Source organism: Camelus dromedarius, chromosome 4, assembly GCF_036321535.1.
Source record: "Camelus dromedarius isolate mCamDro1 chromosome 4, mCamDro1.pat, whole genome shotgun sequence".
In the NCBI taxonomy this organism is placed as follows: Eukaryota; Metazoa; Chordata; class Mammalia; order Artiodactyla; family Camelidae; genus Camelus; species Camelus dromedarius.
The window spans coordinates 12,687,300-12,698,943 of NC_087439.1; the positions used below are offsets into that span (position 1 = coordinate 12,687,300).

At 54.3% G+C, this 11,644-nt stretch overlaps 1 protein-coding gene across 2 annotated transcripts in view; it reads left to right on the top strand.

The window, feature by feature from the left end:
• CCDC93 (coiled-coil domain containing 93) overlaps positions 1 to 10,735 on the top strand; it is an 86,752-nt gene extending 76,017 nt beyond the window's left edge. For both annotated transcript variants that reach the window (XM_031451286.2, XM_064484698.1), the window contains 2 exons: positions 1,290 to 1,403; positions 6,014 to 10,735. In XM_031451286.2, the coding sequence (XP_031307146.1) occupies positions 1,290 to 1,403; positions 6,014 to 6,067 (168 nt within the window). In that variant the 3' untranslated portion in view covers positions 6,068 to 10,735. The remainder of the gene's footprint in view (positions 1 to 1,289; positions 1,404 to 6,013) is intronic.
• Positions 10,736 to 11,644: the final 909 nt, after the last annotated feature.

The following is an 11,644-nucleotide window of genomic DNA, read 5'->3' on the forward strand; positions in this document are numbered from 1 at the left end:
AGAGGCATTCAAGCTGCCTGTAATCCCGTCTACAAGAGGTGAACTAAGGCAAAAGCTCACCAGACCCTTTTCTTTGTAGCTAAATATTAATCTCCCCATTAAGGACTTCAGTAAAATGATGTCAGAGGAGCAAATGTATATATATGTGTGTGTGTGTGTATCACTGATGGCAAGACTGTTCAGCCACAGAAGAGAGGGCAGAGGTGAGGCAGCTCCTGTCTATGTGCGTGGGTGCTCACCCAGGGCAGGACAAGCTCTCATGCAAGAGGGAATGGGGTCCCTTCTTGATGATCCGGGGTCTGAGGGAGGTGGAGGTGGAGGGCAGGGAGCCTGGCCAACCCAAACCTCAGCATGGAGGTCTTCCCGCCCTGCCGCGCTGGTCCTTGGGGAGCCGCTCTCGCCCACAGTAAAGAACAACAGGAAGTTGTCCTCCCTGATTACTAGCAGATGCATTCCTGGGGAAGGACATGGGCCTGACCCCTTCATTCTCTCCATCCTCCCCCTGGCTTCATGCTGTAGGCACCTCACTGCTGTCTTGTCTCCCTGACAAGGTGGCCGGGCACCAGATGGGTGGTCAGGTCCCCCGGCAGAGGGGGCTGTCTTCTCTCGTTTGTGTGGCTGGTGGCCAACACAGCACCTGACCCGTGGCAGGCACCCAAGAACTATTTGTTAAACGAGTGAATTCATTCAGTCCACTCCAAAAGCAGTTCTCAACACAGGCTCCACGTGGGGTTTGAATATTGACTGGCCCCTGGATGGAGTGTGTCCGCTGCGCACAACAGCACTTACGTGGATGGATGTCTTTGTTGTGTTTGTTTAAAAACAAAAACAAAAACAAAATCAAAAACAGAGCCCTCTGTGCCCAAGTGCCATGCTGGCTCCTGCTCAGATAGGTATGGCAGGGGAGTGTGTGTCCCCAGAGCACAGGTGGCTCCAGAACTGGCAGGTCAGCGTGTATGCGAAACAGACCAGCAGTGAGTACAAGTAATAGTACAGGTGTCCAGTCCGTGGGAGGGTCCTGAGCAAAGGGAACCACCGATCCGTTTCTTGTGAAATTGTTTGTACTCACACACACAGAATGGTAATAATTAAATGGAACGGTTAGCCCAGTGATAGAACTGCTGAATAAATTACAGTCTGTCTGCAATATCACGCAAATAAGTTAACGTCAAAAGTGATGCATGAAAGGAGATCCATGAAAACGTCAGTAACAGTGGTCGGTTGGGGGTTGCCAGCCGCCTTTGGTCAGAGTGTGCCTTTTCATCAGTGTTCCCGAAATGTCTCAACAGATGGAAAAGAAGAAGCAAGAGAACAAAATGAGAAGAGACCAGTTGAACGACCAGTACTTGGAACTGTTAGAAAAACAAAGGCTGTACTTTAAGACCGTGAAAGAGTTCAAGGAGGTAAGAGGGAGGCTGGGCGGGGCCTGCAAGGCTGAGGAGAGAACTGTGCTCACCTCCAGAGCAGCATTTGAAAATCAGACAGTTCTCTGGTTTTCTGCTGGTCTATTCTGGGAAACAGCGGGTTGGCGGTGAGATCTTACAGTCCAGGTGCGTGAGGAGCTCACGATCGCCTTGTTCTGTGGCCCATCCTGAGGCCCTGGTTGAAGTTCTAGGCAGCATCACTTCGTCTTCCTAACTCAGTAAGCACATTAGACTCACAGGTAAAGGGCACCATCAGCTCACATTCAGGGACCACCCGGAAAGAGCTACAATTGTCCCTCCAGTCTTAGGCTGGGGAGGGAGCAGCCGCGTGGGAGGAAAGTGGACGGGGAGGACGGCTGCCTTGGGGTCAGACCTGCCGCCCACCGGCTGTGCACCTGCGTCAGGACTCAGCCCTCAGCTCCCTGGCAGGGTGGGGTCTGTGGGCAGGGGAGAGAGGAGAGCTCCAGCACTGGGCCTGGCACCCGGGACCCCCACGCTCGGCTGAGTGCCGTTTGCGCCGTCTTCTCTCCCTGCATTTCGGCACAGTTCCTCTCTGTCATTCCAGAAAGAAAAGTGCCCTTTTCTTAAGAGCTTTTCCAGAAGGGAGATTTCATTCTGTCAGTTGCCGAGATCACAGCAGCTTCAGTTTTGGGAATTCCTTCCCCCTTTCTAATGTAAACCCATGTGGCTTTAGTGAATTTGGGGATTGGTGAAAATACAGGGGTGCTAAAGATAGTTATATCCTGGTATGTGGGCTGCAGAACAGAAAATAGTCTTTCCATCCCAATCATTTTGTCCTTGCATGTTTTTAAGACTCTTCTCTCTCCCTCCCTCCCTCCCTTCCCCGTCTTTTCCTTCTCTGCTTCTCCTTCCCTTTTTAGTGACATAACTTTTGGGAGCCACAACCATAGGCACTTCAAAATCAACCTCTCACCCTTTCAATAAATGTTCCTCCAGCTCCTGCCGTGGCCCTGGGAATACACAGGTGATAAGAGAGACCAGGTCCCTGTGTCCAGGGTGGGCGGGGGAGATAGATAAGAAGCTAGGAAACAAACCCCCAAAAACAAGTAATCACAAGTCAGAAGTAATTCCAGGCTTTGCCCTGGGGGGACTAAGGTAGAGAGTGTGGTCGGGAGACCACTCTCCGGTGAGAAGGACTTGGCCTTGGGCAGAGCCCGAGTGCTTCGGCCAGGGAGCAGCACGCAGGAAGGCCCAAGGCAGGGAGCAAACGGCAACCCGCTGCTCCCCACCAGAGCTCTCTTTCCCCCCAAATAATGCGTAAAGAGAGAAGACCCAGGGGAGGGGAATTAGGGGAATTACACCTCTGATGTTGCTCTGCTCTTTTGACAGCAAAAACAAAAAGCAAGTGAGTTGGGCAGGGTAAGGATAAGCTGTCAGAATCAAAGCAAATAAAAGTGAAATGGAAAAGCTCATTCTTGCACTGCAGGCTCTTGGGGCTAAAGGCTTGGTTGACCTGTGAAGCAAACGGGTCCCTCAGATGCATGAAGATCAAGATTTCTGTATTACCACTGCCTTGGGCACAGCTGCTCCCAGTCAGAGACCAGAAAGGGGGGGGGGGTGCGGGGGCGTCCCTCGGAGCCCGTGAAGCACCCAGGACCAGGGGGCTGGCCTCAGTTTTCTTCAGTCCAAAGCAAGTCAGGAAAAAAAGGGAGGGCGAGTGTACTATGCCCTTCAGACAGCTAAATACATTTCATTGAAAGGACTCACCTTTAAAAGAAAAAACAGCCTGTCCTCTTGTTCTTTGATGTTAAAATTGCCTTTCTCTTATAAAATGATGGTGATAGTGTGTACTTTTTTTTTTTTTTTTTACCACTTTACTTGGCAAAAATTTGAAATTAGCAGCCACGTGTTAGCGTTCCCAAATCCTGAATCTTTTCTCGAGCTCCTCCAAGGTAATGTGGGGCCAGGTGTTGAGGAGAAGGTGGTGGCAGAGGCTTGCTTGCTGCCCCCTAGTTTCCACCCCATCCCTTCAGCTCCAGTAATTCTGCTGTTTTACGTATGCAGTATGGAACTGCATGTAGAAGAAAAACAGACTGGCAAGTCAGACGTTCACCCCAGGATGGCGTCTCCTCCCAGAACGCTCTGTTCTGCCTCCTTTATCTGCCTCCCCAACCTGCTCGGTTATCTGCTCCCAAGTTGTGAATTCTCGCTGCGTCCTGGTCCCCAGCACCGTGCTAGGCAATGACTATTCTCCACGCAGAGCACACTGTCATCCACGCATGGTCTTGGCCACCACGTTCTTCCCTTTACGGGCTCAGCTGACCATGCGTGAGTTGAGCCCCCACGACGCCCACAGGCTCCTGCAGGCACCGGATCTTGGTCTTGCCCTGACTCCAGCCTCCCCTGGGATCCAGGCCTCTTTAATTAGAGACACTGGGTTATCTCTAAACCCCCCGCCGGCTTGCCCTGGGAGGGGCTGTTAATAACATGTCTGCCGGAAACTGCCAGACTGCACATACTCTGGAACCACCTCAACTGCAGTATCACTGATTGTGTTTGTAAAGCACAGCCTCTCACAAGGTCACCAAAGCAAGACTGAAAGTCAAGCCTAGCACTGACAGCTGCCAGGCATAGGTGCTTATGAAGCTGCTTTGGGCACGTAACCTTGAGCAAGCCGAACTCACTGCGTCCGGCACATCGCGAGCCCCACGCGGTCTTCAGCAGGGAAAGAAGCAGAGACTAGGAGACGTTTTTCCCTTTTCTTCTAGAAAGAAATACCTAAAGGGCCCTTTCTGTATTTGCTTTGAGCAGACAGCCAGTATCACTCGGTGGTCTCCCAAAAGGCCTCCAGGAGATCACATGAAATTTAATCAGCGCTCACACACCCCGGGTGACAGCCTCGGATGTCTTTACTGAAAAGCTCAAGCATCACCTGAGTGTGGTGCGGTGAACAGAATCGCCCCTGGTGGGGACTCTCTCGCAGCACTGTCTTGATGCTTCTGAGGGTTTTGTTTTGGGTTGTTTTTTTTTTTGTTTTTTTTTTTTTTTCATTGAAAAGGTGAGGTGGGTGACAGTTGAAACTAATTTATTTCTTTATTCATTGTTTTATGGTTTTATCTCTTTATTATGGAAATTGTCAAAAATACACAAAAGTAGAGGAAATAGTATAACAACATAATAGTGTGACTCTCTGCCTGTTCTTCTCCCATTCTTACCCCTCCCCACTTTTTTTGGACTGGGTGGGGTGGAAGTTTCTTCCCCCCCAAGCAAATCTCAATAACTCATTTTAAATAAAACTCCCTAGTTCACTTTTCTAACACAACGGATGTTACCCCTCTTCACCTTTGTTCTCTTCCCACCCCCAGGAAAAATTGAACTATCTCCCCCTCGAAAAACATGTGCTTAAAAAGTGTCAGAGTATGTTGCTTCTGGCAGAATAATTCAGCTTTACGCCCAGCCCGGAGCCGAGCTGCCTCCCCAGCTCTGAGTGGGCAGTGAGCGTAAACCCCCCGGGTGAGCGGCACGTCAGTGAAACCCGGGTCTCTGCATCAGAAAGCAAGGGGTGGGCACCTGGCCCAGCCCAGGGAGCGGGAAACACCGACTTGAGGGGTCTTGGGTGCAGAGGCTTCAAGGGTGACAGAAAACCTTTCTTCCACACTAAATGGATCTCTAGGGAAGTATGACGACCAGAGGCTGTGACCACCCCTTCAGGCCCTTCTCACCATCACACTCACCCCTCACTGTAAACAGGGCTCCATGTGGCACGCCCCAGGAAGGAGTGGAGCTGGTTTGCTAGCAGCTGGAGGTATCCTGAGCTGTCAGGGCCACTCCAAACACAGGGGAAGGAGCAGGCACAGTGAGCAGCTTTGGAAGAAGGGACTACAAAGTGATGGCGGCCTTGCACCGTGGACGTCAGGTTCCGCATGCAGGGCACAGGGCCAGTGACCTCCCTCAGTAGTGTGCCTCAGCACATCCAGTAATGCGTTCCTACAGCTCATTTCATGTCCCTTGATGCTTATCTTTCACCCTGTCTTCTGTGGGTTTCCCCCTAGAAGCCAATGATGTTCTTTTTTTTGATGGGGGGGTGGTAATTAGATTTTTACTTACTTATTTCAATGGAGGTACTGGGGATTGAGCCTGGGACCTTGTGCCTGCTGAGCACGCGCTCCACCACCGAGCCCTCCCCTCCCCCAGCTGAGGGTAGTCTTAACTCCAGTCTCACCAGAGTAGGAGCTTCCCTACGCGCTCTGCCTGCTGTGTGACCTGGGGCTGCCTCTTACGACCCCTCGGGCTGCTTTACAGAGCCTTCCTCACTGCAGGGGCCCAAACTGGCACAGAAAGCGCCTGCTTTCTGCTCCTGCCCCCTGAAGATTTTAGAGGCTTCAGGACGTCTTTTGGAATGACAGTGCCTGCTCCTCTCCTGTTCTGAGTCTGCCAGGCCAGAAGCGAGTTGTCACTGTAGCTGTTGGGGCACTGAAGGCCAGCGTGTGGCCAGGCAGTGGCCGTGCGGGGGGCAGTGCGCTGGGAGGCTGCTTCTCAGGGCCGAGGGCGGGAGAGTGAGGCCACCAGCGCCTCAGGCGGCGCTGAAGCGGCCCTCGCCAGTCCCACCCTCTCCGCTTCCCCTCCAGGAGGGCCGCAAGAACGAGGTGCTGCTGTCCCAGGTGAAAACCAAGGCCTCCTGACGGCCCCAGGCGGCGTCCTTGTCATCGGTGTTTTCTCCTGAGCACCACGCGTCAGCTACAGGTGGTGAGCAGGTTCTGAAGGTCGCAGAGGGAAGATGCAGGTGACGCTCTGCACGCCCCGGGTACTTTCTTTCTCCTCTTTGCTTCCGTTCACCTCTGTGTCGGTTGTCGTCGGTGGAATCAGATGGTGTAGACGCCGCGGCTTGGATGACACCCCATCATCCGAGGAAGAAGTACGGGCAGTATTTGTTCTCTGTGTCAATTCAGCTTTTATTTCTCCGGTAACATTGCACATTTGAAGTGCCCTGTATTTGTATGGACTCAGAATAAAGAGGAATCCACTTGTTCGGTAGATGTTAATTGAGCAAACGCTGAGGAGTAAGGCCCTGCACCTCAGGCTCCCAGCACAAGGCCCCGGAGCCTGACCGCTGGGATATTTTTTTCTTTAAGTGAACAGAAGCTCTCAGCTGCATGACCAGCCGACATGAGTGCTGATCACTTGGACCTTTCCCTTGCCCACGGTGCCTTTTGTCCCTGGTGCTCAGGCCCAGCCAGCAGGCTTCCTTCCTGGTGCAGCAGCTCCAACGGAAGCACAACGTCTGCCCTCGGCTTCAGCCTCACACCCCACTCACGGGCATCTCACCAAAAATTGAACACGGGGCCTCGGCATGAGGACACTTAAGTCAGAACAACACCTTCCCTCACCCTGTCCACCTGCGAGTCCCAGCCAGCCAGGGGGTGGTCTTGTGCGTCCCCCCCGCCAAGCACATCACTCCGAGCACAGGTCAGGCCTGGGCCTGGCGGGGACACACACACCAGTCACTGCAGTCCCTGCCAGGGTGTAAGTCCCGGAGGGACGGCCAAGAGCAGGTGCCAGAGGGCGTCCCAGCAGGAAGAGCAGCACGGTGTGCAAAGACCCAGGAAGCTTCTTGAGCAGGCAGGGTCTGGGCCTGAAGGGGGAGCAACTTAATAGCAGAGATTGGTGGGAAGGCCGTTTTGGGTGAAGTACAACTGTGATGAAAACCCAGGAGGGGAAGGTACAACACTTGGTGGGAGAGGGCGGGCGGGCCGGTCTCTGCAGGAGGCTTTAGAGACCAGTCCAGAAAGGTGGGCTGGATCCGCCTTCGGAGGGCCCGCGGGAACCTGGGCGCAGGGTCAGTGCGCCCCAGCACCAGGCCTGCACTGCATTCCACACGGACCTGGCATGCGCACCAGTCAGCGGGCTTGGACCACGAAACATAAAAGCTTCAACAGGCAGATAGGGCGCCCTGTGTGGTGCCAGGAACATCCGGCTCATCTGAGTTCCCGAAGAAGCCTGCCATGGGCAGACTTAGAGACACTCGTGCTGGAGTGACCGCATCCCCGGGTGTCAGTGCTGCCCTGCCAGGCCTGCCTGGTGAGGAGGCTGCTGCCCCACGTGCTCAGGCACTGCTCCTGGGCCATGCGTGTCCCCTGGCCTGGGCCCTGGGCCCCGATCTGTGTGGATTTTGTAAGGGATCAATGACGCTGAAGGGAGGGATTGCCAAAGAGCGCGTGGCGCTCCCAGGGCCCCGGGAGGAGGTGATGGTTTGACTCTTAAGTTGTTTCAGACTCAGGGAAGCATCTAGGGGATCCTGTTGAGAAGCACATGGACGCCCTCCCTCACAACAGCGTTTGAGCAGGTAGATTGTTCTCGTGTCTGTCTTCATGTGGTAGGGAGGAGGGATGGGTGATCACGTCCGGGGTTACGGGTCCCCTCCTCTCTGCATGATTGGGGAAACGCTGGCACGACTCATCCAAAGCCACCGATCATTCTTTTTAACGTGGAAGTGCTACCTGGGGACCGTATTTCTAGAGTTGCATTCGGTTTGGTTTTGGTATAGGGAGGTCTGGGCAGGTATCTTCCGTTTCTTGAATCCCCAAGGCCTAAGGCAGATAATGATTTAGTTTCTGTTTCTTGAATGCATTTTGAATTAAACTGCAGAAGCGGGTCTTGAGAATCCTGTTTGCCGCAGATAACCCACAGAGCAGATGGTGCCTTTGTGAGCGATGAGGACATTAAATGTGCTTTACCGTCAGGCCTTCGAGGCAGAGGAGAGGCCCCGAGGCCACAATCATTTCAGAAGCCCTCCAGGGCGGCCCTCCCAGGACTGCCCTTTGTGTACCCACAGAGCAGGGCTGTGTGTCCTGCTAAGCCCCCAGGCTTTTCTGGAGCCAAAAAATAAGGGGGAAACGTCCCTAAGCTACTTTTGTGGACTGTGTTCTTCAGGAGGAACGAGGTTTCCCCAGGGAGCGTTGTGCCTGCTGGTCAGAGAGCTTGCTGACAGGCCGGTGTCCCGGGAGCTCAGGGTGCTTCTGGGTCCCGGGGCTCCCCTCTGTCCACGTGCGCCTCAGGGAGTACAGAGGGCTGCTCTGGTGTAAACGAACTCAGAGCTGCCGTGAGCAGGCAGGACAGAAGAGATGATCACAAGGCGTCTGGGGAGACACCCGGGACGTAGTTTTTGCTGTCCTTGGCCTGGGTTCAGGCTCACGGGTCACGGGGGTCAGGTGGTCACACTAGAGGGAGGCACCGAGCTCTGGGGAGCAGCTGTGAGTCTGCACGTCAGGGGCCTGTCCCCTTTTATCTCAGTGCACATCCCGAGGTCGTCAGGCCTGAGCTCTCATTAGAAGCGATGGTTCTAACTGGGTGCCGGTTCGTTGCCCACGTTCTGTGGAGACCCAGGTCCTGCCACGTCCACCGGCCCTGGCAGCGGAACCAGAAGGCGGAGGGGCCAGTAGGCAGGAGGCCTTTCCCAGGTGGAGGAACCCCCCCTGACAAACGCTGCAGCTCCCGGGCCTCCTGAAACCGGGAGCCGGGCTCGGGGAAGGCCTCGCACAGCCCTCCTCCGAGACCTCGGGCTGCCCCGTCGATGGCCCCGATCACGTCTGCAGTGACCAAAGCAGCCCTGCCTGGAGCACGCTGTGCGCAGTCCGCAGCGGCCTGAAGCCTGTGCCACCCCGGGCTCCATCGCCTCGGCACGGCCTTGTCTCGCCCTCCCTGCAGGTGAGCGGTGACCAGTGTAAGAGGGAGGTAGGCCTTTCAGCAGGAAGTGTTACCAGTTAACTTTGGCAGAGCCCGAGGTGCAGTCAGCTGGCTTGGAAGACGCTCTGAGGAAGGACACTTCAGGAAGTGCTTTATGATTCACTCCTGGCTAGCGGTGGCCTCGAGGGAAAAGCCCAACTCGCAGCAGAGCCGTCCAGCAGAGCGCCCCCGTGGGGTGCGGGGCCTGCCCGCTGTCCAGGTGGCCAGGCCCTGGCTCATGTGATGCACCTTCAGAATCCCAAGGTCCTCTCCTGGTCCTCTCCCCCAGTCACGGCGTTCCTTCCTGCAGCGCATGGTGACAGGCTGAAGGCGCTGCTAAAGAATAACGTTGTCACGGTCTCTTGTCACAATAAATGTGTAAAAACACTGGGCGGCGGGGTGGATATAGTAGCTGGTCCGCGGCCTGTCTGACTATGTGGGGAATGCTCTCGGCTCTCCACGGCAGCCTTCCAGCTCACACCTGCTGCTCCTCTGCCTGGACCGCTCTCCCCCCAGGCTCGTGGGCGAGGGCTCTCCCTGACCCCCTGGCCCCGTCCAGACCCGTCAGCGTCAGCCTGCAGCCCGGCCGCACGCCACCCTCTCCCCGTTCTCTGTCTTAACGGCACACATCACTGTCTGAGTCTCAGTTCTTTGCCACGTCTGTTGGCCGCCCTCCCCTCGGGGGTGTAAGACCAGCAAAAGCAGGGACCTTGCCTGCCTGCGTTGTTCACCTCGGTCTCCTCAGCATCTCATGAGGCTGATAAAAGAGCATCTCCACACTGCAGCTCTGCATTCCCGCATGAGCGAAGTTTGGATTGAACCTTTCAGCTAATTTATTAGCTTAGCTTGAGAACAATTAGGCAGCTTTGGGGGACCTTAGAGTATTTGTTACTTCTACCCTTGATGGTGGGGATGGGAAAGGTGTCAGAGGAATGACGTTCTACAGATGTTCCTTCTCCCCATGTCGGGTCGGGGGGCGGGTTAGGGAGCACACTGATGTCAGAGATTAGATGGTGAGTATGTTTTGGCTCAGAGTATGCCATGCAGCTGAGGGTAACCTGACTGGTTGAAATGACTGAGCCACATGAAACCGAGGAGTGGGAAACAGCGCCTGGATACAGTGTTGACAGAGATATGAACCGTCCAGCCCCCAGGGAGGGCAGTCAGACAGTATCTGTCAAAACGCAATGCACAATGCACTTCTGCACAACCTTCTGAGCCAGCAATGCTACTGCTAAGGATTTTTCCTGTAGACAATTTTATTGGTAACAGCAAAAAGCTGGAAACTACCACCAACATAGGACAATGGTTAAATAAACGATGGCAAATGCATACAATGGACTGTTAAGCCTGTCTGTATGGACTGCCAGGGAATGGTCGCTAGGATGCATGGCTGAGTTGGGGGGAAGAGGCTCTTGTAGACCAGTGTTTGCTTCTAAAAAGAGAAAGGAGGCGGAGAAACGTGTGTCTGTGGCTGCATGTGTATACAAGTGCATGTGCACATGGCGCCTCTGGCTCCCGGGAAGAGGGCTGGGGATTACTCTTCACTGTCGACCTTTTGTACCTTTTGACTTTTGTACCATGTCCATGTATTGTGGATTCAACCAAATAAAGTTTTTCGATTTTAACGTTGCTTACTTTTCTTAAAAAATGGAAACGTGACATCAGATTCTCGCTCAGTAAATCTGCTTTCCTGAGGAATTGAAAATCCTTGAGCCAAAAGTAGGTAAGCTCTCCTCTTCTTGAGTGTCCGGGGAAATAGGGAAGCAAAAAGAGGGGCTCTGCTCTTCTGGAGGAGCAGCTCTGGGGGGACGAAGCAGTGAGTGTGGTTCTGCTCTGACTGTGTGAGGGTCGGGGTGGCCATGAGGGGGACAGGGGTGCGGAAGTGGACGGTGATGTGGCTGTGTCCTGGGAACAGACCAGGGCTGCTCAAGGGTGCCTGTGTCTCGGGAGATTCACCACACAACCCCTTGCCCCTGGCTGTTGGGCTGCAAAAGATGGAGGTGGTACCCCTGGGCCAGGGTCCAAGGCAAGCCATGCCTGTCTTGTGTGGAAACCCGCTGTGTGTGCATGATCCTCTCCCCACCCCTTTCCTGACCAGCAGAACTCATGTCCGCTATTCTAAAACAGCCATGAGAACTCATTTCTGTTCAAGAATCAATTTACAGATGGGTGCACAGCCCAGTCATGGCCAGTAGGGAGGACACCTTCCTGCTGGTAATCAGCACGAGATGCATGAAGAGAGCAGGTTGTCACAGGTTGGACGGGGAAGGACAAGATGGCCGGAGCAGCCTTCACCATTTTGAGCCGATGAGGAGTGACATCCCAGCACAGAGTTCAGCAGAGTGAAAGGCTGGAAAAATTCTGGCTCCCTGAAGGCAGGACGAGCTTCCGAACCAACCTGGGCACTGCTTGCCTCCATATTTCTTATTCCATGAGAAAACTAGATCTCTGTTCACGCGTTCATTCAACCAACAAATGTTTGAGCTCCTGCTCTGGGTCAGGCCCTGGTGATACATCAGCGTCCTCGGCAGGCA